Genomic DNA, 17,107 nt, shown 5'->3' on the forward strand with positions numbered 1-17,107 from the left:
CCACTGTTTAAAGTAGCTACCCCATTCTCTGAAAGCTTTGACACTCTCCTGCCATGCTCTGTTGTTCTCTGTAGCGTGTATCTGGTATTTCATCATTTGTTAATTCTTCTCTCTGCTAGCATAAGAGCCCAGTGAGGGCAGGGACTTTGCTTTCCTTTGCAGAACTATAGCCACAGAATATAAAACAAGACTGACATGAAGTGCATGTCATAGACTTGGCACAAAATAAATAATGAAAGAAGTGTAAAGAGTGCTATTTGGAGGAGAGTCCTTTTGCCCTTTTGGAGGGAATTTTTATGTTTTCTTTTTAATTTGTTATAACCCTGTATATTAGCAATTTAAAACTTTTGGTTTATGTTGCAGATTTTTCTATGTCCCAGATATTTTTGCTTTGCAGTTTTAAATTTAATTCTTTCTCTCACCTGAGTACCTGGATTTCTGCCATCCTTAGAAAGTCTTTCCCTACACAAAAATTATTTAAATATTCACTATTTCCTTCTAGTATCTTATTCTTCAGATTTGACAAAACATCTGAATTGAAATGGGATTTGTCTCTTGTAACAGGTGGGGAATAGGCACAACTTAATTTTTTCTCAATGTCTCAATTGCCTTACCACCTTTTACTGAACAATCCAGTTGTTTAGTAGCTAAGTCATGTCTGACTCTGCGACCCCGTGGACTGTAGTCTGCCAGGCTCCTCTGTACATGAGATTTTCCAAGCAAGAATACTGGAGTGGGTTGCTGTTTCCTTCTCCAGAACAATCCAGTATTCTTATACAAATTTGAAATGTCATATTTTCCTACACTAAGTGTTCCTATATCTTGTATTGTGAAACTCTTTGTTCTATTTTGTTGACATATTTATTCCTTTCTCTCATTTAAATATCTCTATAACTAGTACATTTGAACACCTGTAGTTTGTCCTGAGTTTAAAATGTTTGCTCCTCCCATGCTTTATGTGTATTTTTCACAGTCAAAAAAGCGCAACAGTCCCTTTTTCACTAACATTATGTTAATGGGTAATATTTATATTTTTAATATTATAATGTCTATTAGACTAGGAAAATGTATAAATATATATCCTGTAAGTAAAGTGATTTCTCTTTAAATTATTCCCATTATTTCTATACCTCAAGTGTCATGACACAGCCCATCAATTGTATGATTTACTTTAACAAGAGAACATAGTTCAGTTTTTTATATATTAGCATTTATGAGCATTGTTATATTGCCATCATCCATAGTAGAATGTATTTTTCTTTATGAATTTGTAGCAAATGGGTTAATACTGACGTGTAATGGAAAACAGGGGAGGTGACAAGCTGTTTTTACTGCTGTTGTTTTATGTTTTAGACCTAGCAGGTGGTTTTCTGTTGTTTCTTGCTTACACATGTATTTCTGTCTGTCACGTAAGTAATGCTGCTCACCGCATGTATGCTGCTTGACATTTGGCACACCACTGAAGCTTTCTGACCCTTAGTTTTCTCATCTATGATATGGGGACCCTAATAGCATTATTAAACTGCTGTTAGATTTAAGTGAAATAAATTCATGTAAAGTGTTTATCAGGTGTTATCAATAAAAGTAATGTATTTTACCTGCTGTTAATTGTAACGTGAGTAAATGCTCGAATTTAATTCAGGGGGAAAGCAGCTCTTAGGACTGAAAATTATTTGAAGCTAGTCAGTGAAGTTGAGAGAAAGGATGGAAACAGCCTCCCTCACACCAGTTTCCTTTGTGTTGAAAATATTGGACCAGCATAAAGTCTGTCCAATGGTAAAAGAGGTTTGGGCTCTAGAGAAATCACATATCATTTCACTCTGCAAAGTAGATCTTGAGAAAGCTCATTGTGTATTCAGATTAGCCTTTGAGATTACAGGAACAATTTCTTTTACTGCTTATCAAGTGTATAATTAATATGAGAAGTTAAAAATACAGTTGTTTTTCTCCCGTGAACACAGCCTATTTGTGTTTCTGATTTTATGGGAGAATGTCCGAGAAGAAACAGGACGTTGTCTGCCTTCCTGTCTCTCCGGGTCCCCATCGTGAATCCAACGCTGGTTACTGTGACGACTGGGTGATTCTAGGGCCCCCTGACTCAGGATGTCTTCCTTCCACAGACCCACTCGGAGGAGAGGCCGTTCCAGTGTGAGGAGTGTAAAGCTCTCTTCCGGACTCCATTTTCTTTGCAGAGACACCTGCTTATACATAACAGTAAGTCACAGTCCTGGCAGATGACGACCAAAGAAATTATAACCTATTAAAATGTAGACATCACAGAAGCAGAACTATAAAGTAGTTATGTAATAAAGTAGTTACGTAATCTGCTTTTGAACTTAAAATAGATTCTTGCCTTTCACCTTTACTTCCTCTGTTCTTGCTTCATTTTTGCAAGGTAAGATTAATCGTTTCATGAGGCATATCGTTTTATATCATTTTTCCCACTCTTTAAAGCTTGTGTATAAAAATATGTCATGGTCAATAAAGTATCTTTGAAATTTGCTCTAAAAGAGACATTTATGTTCCTTTTAAGTGTAATAATTAAGGGACTCTTTAAAACATGTAGATACCTGGCATGATTTTATTGGCTCACAGGCTTTTACGGTGGGAAAGAATCAGAGTCAGCGTCTAGCTTGAGCTCTTCACTTGAGGGGAGTTGGGAAAATCGAGGCTCAGAGAAGCATCGCGACGCACCCCGGGCCGCACAGCGCGGCGGGGCAGTGGGTGTAGCACGCCAGCGTCGGCTGCTCTGCTCTGATTCTTATTTCTTTTGGCAAGGGCATTTTTTTGAGAGGAAGTGAGAATTAAGTTATTTACATATATACCATGAAAGTGTGTCTAGCAGTTACACTGAGAGCTGATTTTAGAATACTACACTTTAAAGAAAATGTAATTGCAAAATGAACTTTTAAAGTGAATTGTGTTCAGATGTTGAAGTAACCAGAGATGTGTATCTGCTAAATCTAAAATTAAATAAAAACGGTATAACATAAGTAATACTTACATGTCTTGCTTTTAATTTGAGTTGTTTAATCAATAGAACATCCCCTAACATATAGTTTCTACTGCTGATTAAATTTTTAATATTTCTGAGGAAAGCAGAACAATCAATCTTGACATTTTATTGTACAGATAAGATATTATCTTGGAAGAAATTTTCTCTGGTCAAGTCAAAGTATCTAACATGTAAAACAAGAAGATAATGAAGTTTCTATATTTATGGAGTGGTAACAGTTGTGACGAACTGCATCTTTTCTTATGGAAAAGACAGTGCTGTGATTTCATGTCATTCTATAGTCACCTTACAGCTCTGGAGAAGTTGTTAGCACCACTTTCCATTTTCCTTATAAAGAACAGCTATGCATTTAAGAAATAAATTTTGTCATTAACAGCAGGAATTTCCATCTCATTTCACTGTCATTTGATTAAGAGAAAACCTGTTATGAGCTGAAGGGACTTTAGAATAGGGATTCAGACAAGGGAATCTCATTTATATTGTTAAGACTTCCATAGCTATTCTTGGTCTGATGCTCAGGAAATTTTTTTTGATGGATGATGTTTTTTGTAGCAGCAAGAAGCTTTTAATTGAAGCAGGTATTTTTGATTTCAGCCCTTTGGCTCTCACCCACTTGAGGCTAAGATGGCGTGACTGAGTGTGGACAGAGCTTGTGCTTCCTGCGTTTCACGTGACGCTGACCTGCTGGTCAGCGCAGCAGCCAGGGGCTTTATGAGGCCACATCAAGACATTTAGCCAGGAAGGGCACCTTGGGTAGTGGCTGAGCAAATGTGTCCTGTAAGGTAAACATCACTTAAGGCTAGTGAGCTGAAAGGGTGGGAAAACCAAAAATGGCTAAAATAGAGAGGACAAAATCCTAGATCTTGTCTTATCCAGTATAAAAGTTACAGCCCATTTAACTTCAAAACATGAGATCTGTTTTAGAAACTTGCATCAGCACTATGGCTCCTAATATGAAGAATAAGTTGTCATAATTATTTTGGGAGTTATTGTTTTTTCCTAATACACTGAAGACCAAAACGCAGGTTGCTAGCTTGCTTCTTGGTTTTAAGATAGGGAAAAATCCTGGTAAATTTAAGGTAAAGAAATCTGATAAAATCAGATAAAATCTCACATGAGGATTTCAAAGTTCTGATAAACTTTAAAATAAAAAATCAGGAATTAAAATATGAAAACAAAACGGTATGTACTACCTTGGTATAGCTTGATGAGATTTTTGTACAGGAACCAATATTTTGATTCACTTAATGCTTTAAGGGAAATACTTTGATAAGAGCAAACTTGGAGTAGTTTTATCCAGTGCCTGAATAGATTTGGTATTATTAACTTTTAGAGTCTTACGTCAGTTGTCCTTTCACTCTCACTGGTTATACATTTTATGCAAATAAAATATTAAATCACGAAAGATACATGAAGAGGAATGAGAGGACAGCAGTAACAGCCTGCAGCAAGAATGCACAAAGGCAAGATACAAACACAGCTCTCGGAATCTACACAGTTCATGCACAGTTTGGTGTACTATTTCAGGTATCAAGCTCACAACTCAGCAGCTTCCTCACAGACTTTGAGGCTTTCAAGAGCTGAACTTCTGTTTGAAAAGACGAAGGGAAGGTTGTTTGCCTTTTCCTTTTTATTTTCTTCTTGTCCTCTCTTAAATTGGTGTGAAGAAATAATAGGGTCTCCAAATTTCTAAATATATGCTAGTTAAAATGGAGGGGAAGGTAAAGGATCTTGGTTGAAATTGAGATAATCTCATATTTAGGTAAAGAAATTTACCAGCATATTTTGTCTTATAATGGATATAATTTGTGAATTTGTGCTATATATTATAATTGGTCTCTAAAAAGGGAGGATATATGCAAACACTAATCTGTCTTTATACAGGTTGCATATGTTTTATGACTTCTTGGGAGAGATCACTATCTTCTAATTGGGCACATGGATCACTTAAAATGTATTTAAAATGGACTTTAGACATAGCTTGATATGAAAGTTTAAAAAGTCCCACCATCTCCCTAAACCTAGCTTCTGGAGTACTTGCCTGCAAGGGGAGGCTGTTTAATGAGCAGGTGAGAACCCTCCTAGGCACCCAGGGCTCTGGGGTAGGAAAGGTCGTTGCCTGTCTGGTTCCCCTGCCTCAGTGCAGATGCCTGTCTGAGACGTGGCCCCCAGAGGAGCACCTGGACATGGAAGCCCGTCCCCAGCCTTATCACAGTGAGCTGAGGACAGCGCCAGTAGGCTGAGGGAGAAAGGGGAGATGCAGCCCGCTCCTGTCCCGGGGTGGAGGACGCACTCTGACCTCCTCCTTCAGGCCTTCACAGCAGCTTCCTGTCCGAGCGCCAGCTCTTCCCTGCTTCTGACGGCCAGAGGAGAGTGCTCGGGTGCGCGGACTTCGGGAGGGCTCGCAGGGCAGCTCACTGCCGGACACAAGTGCCCACGCCCCTCACACTCAAGCCGCTTCCCTAGAAGTGCTGCTGTTAAAGTTCTTAGAACCTTCAGAAAATTAGCTAATTTAGTCCCTACATTTTCCAGTTAAAGGCACTGAGAGTCTAAGGAGGTTAAAGGACTCCCCGCTGCCCCCCCACCTAATTGACACAGGGGATAACAAATATGGAACTGAGAAAGTTGTTGGAGGAATTACCTTTTATGATTATGATAAATTATTAGAGCTGTAAAGTTCCATTTTTGGAGAAAACAACACTAAATCCGGTAGACATGAAGGGGTGTTAACAGCACCCTGTTGTTGCATCTGGTTCTGTAATTTGATTTTTTCATTTCTAAGGTGAGAGGACATTCAAGTGTCATCACTGTGATGCTACCTTTAAAAGAAAGGACACCTTGAATGTTCATGTCCAGGTGGTCCACGAAAGACACAAGAAGTACAGATGTGAGCTGTGTAATAAGGCATTTGTTACACCTTCAGTGCTTAGAAGTCATAAGAAAGTAAGTAGAAACCTTCTGTGACTTTGAAAGGATTATGTATTTTAACCGTACAGGTGTATGTGTTAATTATATGGTAATCAATTTTATATTAATCTATCAATGTATTTACTCAGAACGACAAATAAGGAACCCATGATTGATACTAACTCTTCAGCATATGTCTGTTTTCTTCATTTTATCAGAAGAGGATATGTTTGAAAGCGAACCTAGATTTAGGTATGGTGCTATGTAGTCCCACGCTATGCTGATAGTTACACAGACTGCTCAATGATTGGAGTGGTCCTCCTACATCTTGCATCCCTAGGACCTAGGGAAGTTCCTGGTGTAGAACAGGGACTTGATAAGTATTTGCTCAACTCGAATAAAACAATGTTCATACTGATGGTGATTTGGAGATTATCATAGTTGTGTTATCCTGATTACCTCCAGAAAATCAACAGGTTGTTTTTACTTGTTGGTTAAATGCATTTTAAGTATATATTTGAAATAGCAAAATTCATACTATGGTTAATGAAGCCAAAGGTCTCAGTGTTGACTTTAGAAATGACTGTGACCTGTGGTAGTGTTCTGTTGCTCATTGTGCCCTGCTGAGTGAAGGTTGAAAGGACTTCTGTCATTATAACTCTTATTTTGGCACCTATCCTTAATACAGCTGTTTCAAAAGGACTGAATTGAGTAACTTTCTTTTCTTGCATCTTTAATGCTCAGTGATAATGATACTGTCTTCTCTTTTCAAAACTCTGAATAGAATAATGTTTTAACTTCCATTGTTGGATTACTTTTTCATGAATTTATTAACCTTTTGTTGTGTTTCAATCAATGAGAGAAAATGTAGTGCGTTTTCAAGAAAGAGTTGTTTGTCTGCAATGACAGGTTGTCATAGAAGATATTTTCCAGTGTATTGTTTATTTTTCACTCCTGCATTTATCCACATATTGTTCTCATGTAGATTTGTTTCCATGCTTTCTTATCCATATTTAAGATTCTTAGTGTTATACTTTCAGTATCATTTAATACCATCCAATCAAATTCTGCACCTAATAATACATATTTTTGAATTAAACTGAAAGGAACGTTTTAATTCTTTTCATTACTATTGCCTTAATGTCCTTTAGTTTGAAACTTATACCAGTGAAGTACAAGTAACTGAGTTATAAGTAAGGAACAATGAGATACTTACGTAACAGCAAGAGAGATCCTGTGGATTTAATAAAGATATTACAAATAACTTGGTAGTTGCCTGTTTGGAATAATCCAAAGTACATTTTATAGCTGTATAAAATTTCTAAACAGTGTTATATTAATCAGAAAGAATGGCCATATTTTGCCCCTACTGTCAGGGACTGAGAAGAACACAGGTCTGTTATATGTTAAAATGTTATACCGTTTCTTTAAACTGAACCATAATGTGGACCATGGGAATAACAATTCTTGCTGAGGTGTAAAGAATGTATAACTGTTTTGTACAAGAACTTGTAGTGAAAGTGGAAAGTTAAGTGCCTGCCAAATGCGGAATCAAGGAGCCGTCTGTCGTAGACAGTATCATTGGCTATTATGGCTGTTGATTAGACTGTATTCCTCAAACTTGTGAATCATATAAATCTTTTTCAACAGAGAAAACCTAAAGGACACTGAAGTTGATGAAGATGTTTCATTTATAACTCTTTTACAAATTACAAATATGATAGTTTATATCCAAATACAGATTATAATTCAAATATGAAAATTTATAAAGTAAATATCAACCAGTAAGGTAATGAAACTGAGTTATATTAACTATCAATTTGGGGCTTCCCTGGTGGCTCAGTGGTAAAGAATCCACCTGCCAATGCAGGAGGTGAAGGTTTGATCCCTGGATCTGGAAGATCCCCTGGAGGAGGAAATGGCAACCCACTCCAGTATTCTTACCTGGAAAATCCCATGGATGGAGGAGTCTGGCGGGCTACAGTCCATGGTGTCACGAAAGAATTGGATACAACTTAGTAGCTCAGCAATTGCAACAGAAGTCATTTTAATATGGAAGATGAGAATGTTTTGCTGAGTTTGTGATTCTTCAGGTTTGTCAAGTGATGACATCAATGCTCCACCCCTTTTCCTCTATTCCAGCCAGTCTGTCTTTCCCTTCTGGGAACACATCATTTTTAAAAACTTTTCCTGTTCTTTTTATGTTTTCTTGTTGTTTAGTTGCTAAGTCACGTCTGACTCTTTGCAGCCTCATGACAATTCAAATAATGATAATTCTAATAATTTGCGTAAAAGCAAATGCTTCCAGACACAGGTCCTGGAAGTTCTGTTTTGTAATGGTGGTGGTAACCCAGATGATCCACAGAATGCTTTTATTCATATTCAGATTATCATTGAAATAAAAAAATCTAAAAATGATTTGAGAGAACGTACAGGTATCTGAAACCTCCTCCTCCCTTCTTTTCCCTTCTGCTAAGTTTGAAAAAACAGTGAAACTTGAAGAGTAGCTCTGACCCCTCATTTATTGAAATGACCTATTTTGATGTTGGTAGAAGCACTGGTCATCTAATGAGATTGTGAGACAAGTTTTAAGCATTCCATCTGCCTCCTCTTGGGAGAGATCACTCTTTTTTTTTTTTTTCTTTGAACTCTCACATTTTATCGAAACTGGCTCTTGATGGTATTCATTCACCTTTCCTTGTGTGGTGGTTTTATGCTCAGATAAAAGATATGTTGAAGGCAACAGTGATCTTTGAGATTGACTGTTCATTTAACACTTGCTGATTTTCAAGATGAAATCAGATTTATTCTTTTTTTTGCTTTGTAGTAAAAGCAATTCAGTTGAACAAACATGATGCAAGTAACAAAGTACTTTATTGAGATTAATTCTGTCCTCAAGCGATAAGTGCACACAAAGAATGTGAAAAATGCTTCTAAAGAAGGGTTTCTTGGCAGCAGTCGCAGGCAGGTGTAGCCCCATTTTGATTGTGTGGTTTTGCTAGCATATACTGGTTTTGTATAACTTAATCATTTTTAGATGGGGGCTCCATAAAGGCTTAAAATGTAAACTGCAGAATTATTTTCAAATTTACACTAATGCGTGATTCTAAGAGGTTTTTTTGAACCAGTGGGAATACCCATGATAAATTGTTTAAAATCTCATTGTGATATTAAATCATTTTAAAGAAATGTAATCCTGGGAAAAAAGGATTTACTGTTGTCAGAAGCACTTAATCATTTTTACCTAATTCTTTACATTTATCCTCAACCCTTTTTATTTCTTTCTGTTTAGACGCATACAGGAGAAAAGGAGAAGATCTGTCCATATTGTGGCCAGAAGTTTGCCAGCAGTGGAACGCTGAGAGTTCACATCCGTAGCCACACAGGTATGTGGGCTGTGCTTGGCGATAAAGACAACATAGAGAAATCAGTTCGTCCAGGATAAGGGATTTATAATTTTACAAAATGGCTCCAAGGTTAAGAATTAATCTTGACTGTTTTCTCTCTTATAAAGTTTTATAACATCTTGGTTCTTACTCTAGAAAAATTTTGAATAAGTATCCTTTCCCAAACTAAGTTAAATATCTAAAGTGGAAACTTTTTGATGTCTGTTTGTGATATGACTGTGATTTACTCTATATACTAGGCTAATGGATGGAGTAGAGAATAACAGTTTCGTAGAAGGCTGAGGGCCTCCTCTTAAAACTCTTGCTTTAACTTGAATTAGATATGCCCTTTTAAAATGTTAGACGTCCTTGGAATGTGGTTTGAATGCTGTAGGATTTTGTTGAATACAAGGGTGATGTGACCACAGTATCTTTTATGCCGTAAATTGCTTCCTAAAGGGTTTCTTCATTTCTTACGACTTCCTATGTAATTTCTCCCATGAAAGAGGGCTGTGCCCTAGTGAAGGGTGGAGGAGCATCTGAATACTCTTGAAAAGAATTTTGTTTGGGTTTTGTCTGTCGTGTAGAGAAGTACTTGAAAAGACTTGAAAGAATGTTCTTAATTTTGATAGCCAGATGTCACAGATGTATGTGACTCTTAAGGGGTCCTCAGTAGCTGGAATGTGTTTGGTAAACTGTGCAACTGGATTACATTGCTGAAGCTTTTTATTCAAGGGCCATAGTATTTGACTTTATCATTGTGTCCCCAGCACCTAACTTAGTGTTTAGCACAGTAACTGTGTGGTGAATGAGAAAAAGTTAGTTTAAGCAGGTCAAAGAATCACTATGGTGACTATTATACATAGATTGAGAAAAAAGGACAGCCATGAAGCATGATTTCTTGTTTTGCAGCATAATTTCTAACTTTCTGGCTGACGCTTAAAGACCTAGGTCAGCTTAGTCGTCGTCGTCTTTGAATAGCCTCTTAAATGCCTTTAAGTGAAATATGTGACCTAGAAGAGATGAAGCGTTATACATGATGACTGTGGAATAATGGGTGGCCTAAAAAAGAAAAAGAGGTCTTCTTGCTTAGAGGTACCTAGAGAAAGTGAGGTTTCGAGGACAGAGTCCAGGAGAAGAAGGTAGCAGAAAGCAGAGTAGGGAGAAACAAAAAGGAAAGGGCAGCAGAGAACCATGTTGAGGACAGGGGGACTTAAAATAGCGCCTGAGACTGTCAGCACCATGTCCTGTTGTAGAGGAGAGGCAGGTGGACGATGGAGAGAGGGCAGGGTGCTCCCGCAGAGCCGAGCGCCGAGCCCGCCTCTGTGCCCTGGCAGTGTGGTCTTTGATGGCACGGGCACCTCTCGCTTCTGTGCACTGGAGGCCGTGTGGGATTCTGGCAGAGACAGGGAAAGGCAGGAGTGAGACCAGCAGCCTTCCATTCCGAATCAGTGATGTTTGGAACTGTGTCTTTGCACCACCCTCCTGAAAGCGTTAACTTACAGTTTGCTCAGCGGATTTTATGTCTGTCTGTGTGTGCCTGTGTATATATTGATAATTTGTGTATGGAAGGAGGGCGAGTAGGAAATTGGGAAAGTGTGTTGTTTCTTCATATCATAGTAGTAAGTTTATAATAATGCCCTGAGCCATTACCATGTAATGGAATTACGGTTGGTATAGAATGTTTTAATTTTTTTAAATATTTTATTTATTTGGCTGTGCTGGGTCTCAGTTGTGGCATGCAGAGTCTTTAGTTCTGGCATGTGGGATCTCGTTTCTGACCCACGATGGAACCCGGACCCCTGCGTTGGGAGGCAGAGTCTTAGCCACTGGACCAGCAGGGAAGTCCCAAGTGTGTCTTTATTTTTTTTAATAGCTTTATTTACTTCCGGCTGTGCGGGTCTTTATTGCCGTGTGGGCTTTTCTCTGGGGATGGAGGACGAGGGCTGCTCTCTGGTTGCGGTGCCCGAGCTTCTCACTGCAGTGGCTGCTCTGACTGGGGGGCACGTGGTCTCAGGAGCTGTGGTTCCCGAGCTCTGGCACAGGCTCCATAGTGGTGGCACACAGGCGCAGTTGCCGTGTGGCATGTGGGGTCGTCTCGGACCAGGGATTGAACCCAGGTCTCCTGCACTGGCAGGTGGGCTTTTACCACTGAGCCACCAAGGATGCCCACAAGTGCGTTTCTAAAAGGCGACGTCTGTTGTTCAGAATGCATTAAACTGTGGATTTTAGCACGGAAAAGATGAATCCACTGATAGCTCAGCTGGTAAAGAACACCTGCAATGCAAGAGACCCCAGATCAATTCCTGGGTCGGAAAGATCCTCTGGAGGCGGGATAGGCTACCCGCTCCAGTATTCTTCTTCCCCTGGTGGCTCAGCTGGTAAAGAATCCACCTGTGATGCAGGAGACATAGGTTCGATCCCTGGGTTGGGAAGATCCCCTGGAGGAGGGCATGGCAACCCACTCTAGTCTTGTGGCCTGGAGAATTCCAAGGACTGTATAGTCCATGGGGTTGCAAAGAGTCGGACACGACTGAGTGACTTTCATTCATTTATTCATTTAATCATAGAACACTTGATTATTCAAAAATATTGCATCCTTGAGAATTCCAAGTGCCTGCATTTTATTTTACGTGTAGGTATGATGGGCAGTGGAGAAGAATAAACAAGTAATTTCTTCTAAAATTTTAATTAAAAAGTTATATTAATAAGACTTTTGAGCTCCAAGAGTTTTGTCTGATAAAAATATTTAATAAGTGTAGTGGTTTTTGTCATATATTATGTTCTGTATGATACGTAATCTAAACAATACTTAATCATAACATTTTATATATGATCGGGCAATTTAAATGTTGTACAGATTCTCTTCTATTGGTTTCTGATCAAGAAAACAGGCCCCCTGAATTCAGCCAACAGTGCTAAGGCACAGTCAGACAACAGATAAATTTAAATAAATAAAGTGAAAATATAAAGGTGGCTTATGTGTTTGTGTATGTCCCCACAAATAGTTGTGTGTTTTTTTATACTTGTTTACGAACTGACTTAGCACGCACATTTACTTATAACTAGGGTTTTTTTCTGCTTAAAATCAGACTCATTTTCACATTTTGCAGTGCTGCATTGAGTCGCTCTGATGTGAAGCCAGTGCTTTTGCTGACAGCTGCCTGGCCGCACAGCTGGGGCTGTATTTGAAACAGTTGGTGCCAAGCAGTTGGTCAGTGATTGCGGACCTGGTATCTGGGTTTCCACAGCAGTCCTGGCAGGGATATGTTTTTTTGTGTGGACAGATGTTGCTTTTGCTTCTTTTTTATTTGGTTTGTCCTATTCTCCACATCTTATGCATCCATTTGCCCTTCCTAGAAGCTAGCTCAGTGACCAAATGAGTTTGTGTAGTTACTTATTTTGCTTCTTGATAAAGCTTTCCTTATTTTGAGTTCTGTACATTCACTTTTTCTCTCCTTTTATTATTTTTTCTTATGAAATTACGTGATTTAATTCAGCCCTTTCTCACACTAGATTTTGCAATTTATGTTTGTGCTACAGTGTAACGGGGGCATGGGATCACAGCCTACTCTACTGGAAGCATTTAGGTATGTGCGGTTAGGGGCTGTGCCATGAGGTGAGAAGGACCCTGAGTGAAGATGGGGTGGGGACAGTCAGGACAGACAGCTGATGCAGCCTCAGAGGAACAAGGCATTCTGGATCATTGGTGCTCACACTTTGGCCTCAGCCCTCCTTATCATCTTAGAAATAATTGGGGACCTGGGAAGCTTTTGTTTGTGTGGGTTACATTTGTTTGTTGTTGTTGTTTAGTTGCTAAGTCATGTCCAGCCCTTTTGCAACCCCATGGACTGTAGCCCACCAGGCTCCTCTGTCCTTGGGTTTTCCCAGGCAGAATACTAGAGTGGGTTGCCGTTCCCTTCTCCAGGGGATCTTCCTGATGCAGGGGTCAAACCTGTGTCTGCTGCATTAGCAAGCGGATTCTTTACTACGGAGCCACCAGGGAAGCCCAAACTGGGAACATTTAACAGTATTTGTTAATTTGTTAAAAATAACAACAGTAAATCCTTTACATATTAACATAAACAGCACTTTTACAGAAAGTAGCTACATTTTCCTACTCAGAAATAATTTAGTGAGAAGGGAGACATTGTTGTACATTTCTGAAACTTTCTTTAACATCTGGTTCATGAGGCAACAGCTAGGTTCTCATGTCTGTTTCTTCATTCATCCTGCTGCAGCAAGTTCTTTTGGTTGCAGAATTTAAAGAAAATCTGGCCTCACGCAGATTTGCAGTTAGAGTCCTTAACTATCCTTTGTAAATAATTCTGCATGTTGTTTATTACTACAATAAAACAAAAAGTAGTAGTTTTTTTTTTTTTTTTTTTTTAAAGCTTGTATTGTGGAAATTCAAATCTTCTCAGTGGGCTTCTCCTATTCTGTTACTTTAAAATCCATTGGTGTGTCTTGTACTTTGAATGATCTTTTACCCTCGCGTGAGTCTGTAACATAATGCACAGATCGTGTGGAAAGTGTTGGCTCACCGAGTTACATAGATCCTGCACATGTGTTAATGTCATCACTGATCTCATTAGACAAGTCTGAGTATTCAGAAGCCTTCAAGCATGGTGACACATTCAGATTTTCCAAAATTCTCAATTTTGCTTTGACTGCTCTGATTATTACACTTGGTAAGGCATATTTCCCTCCCTCCCTGCCTTTCTTCTTTTCTTTTGAAATGACAGACTTTTTATTTAAAAAAAAAAAAGTTCACCAAATACCCAAATCTGAATAACCATATTTTGTCGTCATTTTGTTTTGAGTAAGAATGATGTTCCATGAGAAAAAAACTGTTAGTTCAGTTCATGAATCAGTCATACAAGTGCTTTTTCTTGACACAACTTTTCATGTATAATATGCATTAAAGGAAGTTATTTCCCATTTCATAGCTAAGAATACTAAAATATGGTACTCAGGAGTTAAGGTTTAATAAAATTAATGTTAAGGTCTTAAAGGTTAAATAATAAGTTGTTAACCATGGTTATTTCTTTGTATTTTAAATATGATAGCTTGAATTTTCTTCATGATTTTCTGTATTTTATAATTTTTATAAAATTTTCTTGTGTAAGCAAAATATTTAAAGTATATTAATGTTATGATTATGCAGGAAACTTATTATCGGAATGTTCATGTTTAACTATTTAGGCGTTACGTACCTCTGCATCTTATTGTCAAATGGACCAGCGTGAAGTACATATAAAAATGCATGTTGGAAAGAGAAATGAGAATGAGAAAGCAGATATGGTAATATTAAACCTAAGTGAGGGTACATAGTGTTCATGAACCATTTTTCTAATTTTTCTTCATGTTTGAAAATTTTCATGATTAAAAGTGGGAGTGTTTTACTCCATGAGAACAATGGAATGGACACAGACACCAACTCAGGGCAACTGAGCTCTGCCTCTTGAACACCCAGTATCGCAGCCCATGTCTTTCTCGTGCCTCCCTCCCCTTCAGGGCCTGGCCCTTGCACCAGGGAATACTATATTCTTTAAACATAAACAGACTTTTGTTGTTTTGTTTTTTTGCTTACAGTTGTACTGCTCAGAGAGAACCCAGATTCTCTTGAAGGAACAGAATATCACTGCTTCCTGCTTAATCATTTTAAAAAAGGAATTCCAGGAAACTTGCAATTCTTGTGGATTATTCAGAAGTTTTTAAAAATACATTTGAAAGCATATGTATTCTTTATAAAAGAAAATGTAAAGAATTGAAAAGGCTCAGCCAATCAAGTATTATCCTACTGAAGGCCTTTCAGTGGTTTCCCTTTAGCTTGTGCAGATGGCCATCCCTGTATTAATACTTGACATCCCAGGGTCTGTTAGTGGGCTTCTTTCCATCCCCTCCAACCTCCAGTTAAATGTCCCTTTCTTCCTGGCGTGTTACCTGTCCTTCCCTTCGCTCCCCCTCCCATCATCCATTTTGTTTGATGAGATAATTCTGTAGGAGCTGGAATCATTACAAACAGTTGTGTGATATATTACAGTCTCTTGCACCATGTTGCTTCTCACAGGAGATTTTGAGGGCTCCCATTGTTTGGTATAAATGAATATCTATTCCCAGTTATGATATTATACTTTATCTGTTCCCTGACTAGAGTCTGAGCTGAAGGGCAAGGCAGATCTTGCTTTTTAATCAAGTTTATTGAAGGAGGGAAGCTTTCTTAGATATTACCTGAGTTAATCCTTTCATAGCCAATGTGTTAGGTTTCTCAGATCATTCATTGTCATTTTCTAAATGAAGCTGAGATCCAGAGAAGCAAATGACCTATCCAGTCAAAGTAATAAGATTCAAATCTTCTTACTTCAAATTCTATTTTATTTTTGTGTTATCTCTTTTTTTGCTACGAAGCTGTAAGCTGCTAACACAACTATTATCACCACAAAAATTACAAAAATTCAATAACTTCTTCAGTATAAAAGTTGAGAAGTGGAATTCTGGAAGTATTGTTTTATTTCTGTGGTATGGCAAGTTTATGCTTTGGAGCCAAATGAAAGGCATTTTGATTTTTTTTTTTTTAAGCAACCATCACTTGTTCACTTATTCCTGAATCATCTTTAGAGTGGGCAATAACAGAAAATGATGATTAAATTTAGTTTCACCAGATTCTTTTATTTTATTTTTAGAGCAGTTTTAGGTTCATGGCAAAATTGAGTGAAAGGTACAGAGATTTCCCCATCTACTTTCCCCACTCCACACATGCATAGTCTCCCCTACTATCAGCATTCCCAACCAGAATGGTACATTTGTTACAAGTGATAAACCTACACTGACACAGTAAAATCACCCAAAGTCTTTAGTTTACATTACGGTTCACTGTTGATGTTGTACATTCTTTGGGTTTGGACAAATGTGGATCCACCATTATAATAGTCAGAGAATTTTCACTGCCCTAAAAATTCATTTTGCTTTATCTGTTCATCCCACCATTCTCAACCCCTGGCAACCCCTGATCTTTTTACTGTCTCCATAATTTTTCATTTTCCAGAATGTCATATGGATGGACAGATTGCTTCTTTTATTTCTGGGAAATGACTGTTTATTTATAGTTGACCCTTTCATTTAGATGGATGTACATTTGAAAGCACTGCAATGTGATGAGGTTTTTATAGGGCTAGTAGGCTTTTCACCATTTTCTGATTAGGTTGAAGGGGTCAGTTTCATTTTGTTTTTATAGTATTCAAACTGTCCATCAGTCTTTGGGTAAGCCAGTTTTCTTTGCTGTAACATTAGATAACACTGAGTTTTATGAAGAGGAAATATGACTTCAGTGTATAATTCTTTCCAGTTTGGCAGTTGGTAGCTTTCATCATTTCCTATCTGATTCAGGGACAGTATTGCTTTGTGTAGCATTAAAGGCAGTTTACTTCATGTTAATTTTCTTAGAACAGGTTTTATTTTATTGACTCATGCCTGTGGTCATTCTGTTAGGCAGTGATCACTTAGCTGTTGGATTACTACCGGTCTTTTAGTGCTGGGAAGAATCTTAGTATTTATATCTCCATTGTATTTTTTTCTTAATGTTGTTGCTCAGTTGCATCTGACTCTTCGTGACCCCATGGACTGCAGCACACCAGGCTTCCCTGTCCTTCACTATGTATCAGAGTTTGCTCAAACTCATGTCCATTGAGTCGATGATGTAATCCAACCATCTCACCCTCTGTCATCCCCTTCTCCTGCCCTCAGTCTTTCCCAGCATGAGGGTGTTTTCCATGAGTCGGCTTCTCACATCAGGTGG

The 17,107-nt window shown here is 38.3% G+C and overlaps 1 protein-coding gene across 10 annotated transcripts in view; it reads left to right on the plus strand.

The window, feature by feature from the left end:
• PRDM5 (PR/SET domain 5) overlaps positions 1 to 17,107 on the plus strand; it is a 268,633-nt gene that overhangs the window by 156,493 nt on the left and 95,033 nt on the right. For all 10 annotated transcript variants that reach the window (XM_061164115.1, XM_061164114.1, XM_061164108.1 and 7 more), the window contains 3 exons: positions 2,121 to 2,214; positions 5,799 to 5,959; positions 9,216 to 9,309. In XM_061164115.1, the coding sequence (XP_061020098.1) occupies positions 2,121 to 2,214; positions 5,799 to 5,959; positions 9,216 to 9,309 (349 nt within the window). The remainder of the gene's footprint in view (positions 1 to 2,120; positions 2,215 to 5,798; positions 5,960 to 9,215; positions 9,310 to 17,107) is intronic.

This window comes from Dama dama, chromosome 17 (assembly GCF_033118175.1).
Source record: "Dama dama isolate Ldn47 chromosome 17, ASM3311817v1, whole genome shotgun sequence".
In the NCBI taxonomy this organism is placed as follows: Eukaryota; Metazoa; Chordata; class Mammalia; order Artiodactyla; family Cervidae; genus Dama; species Dama dama.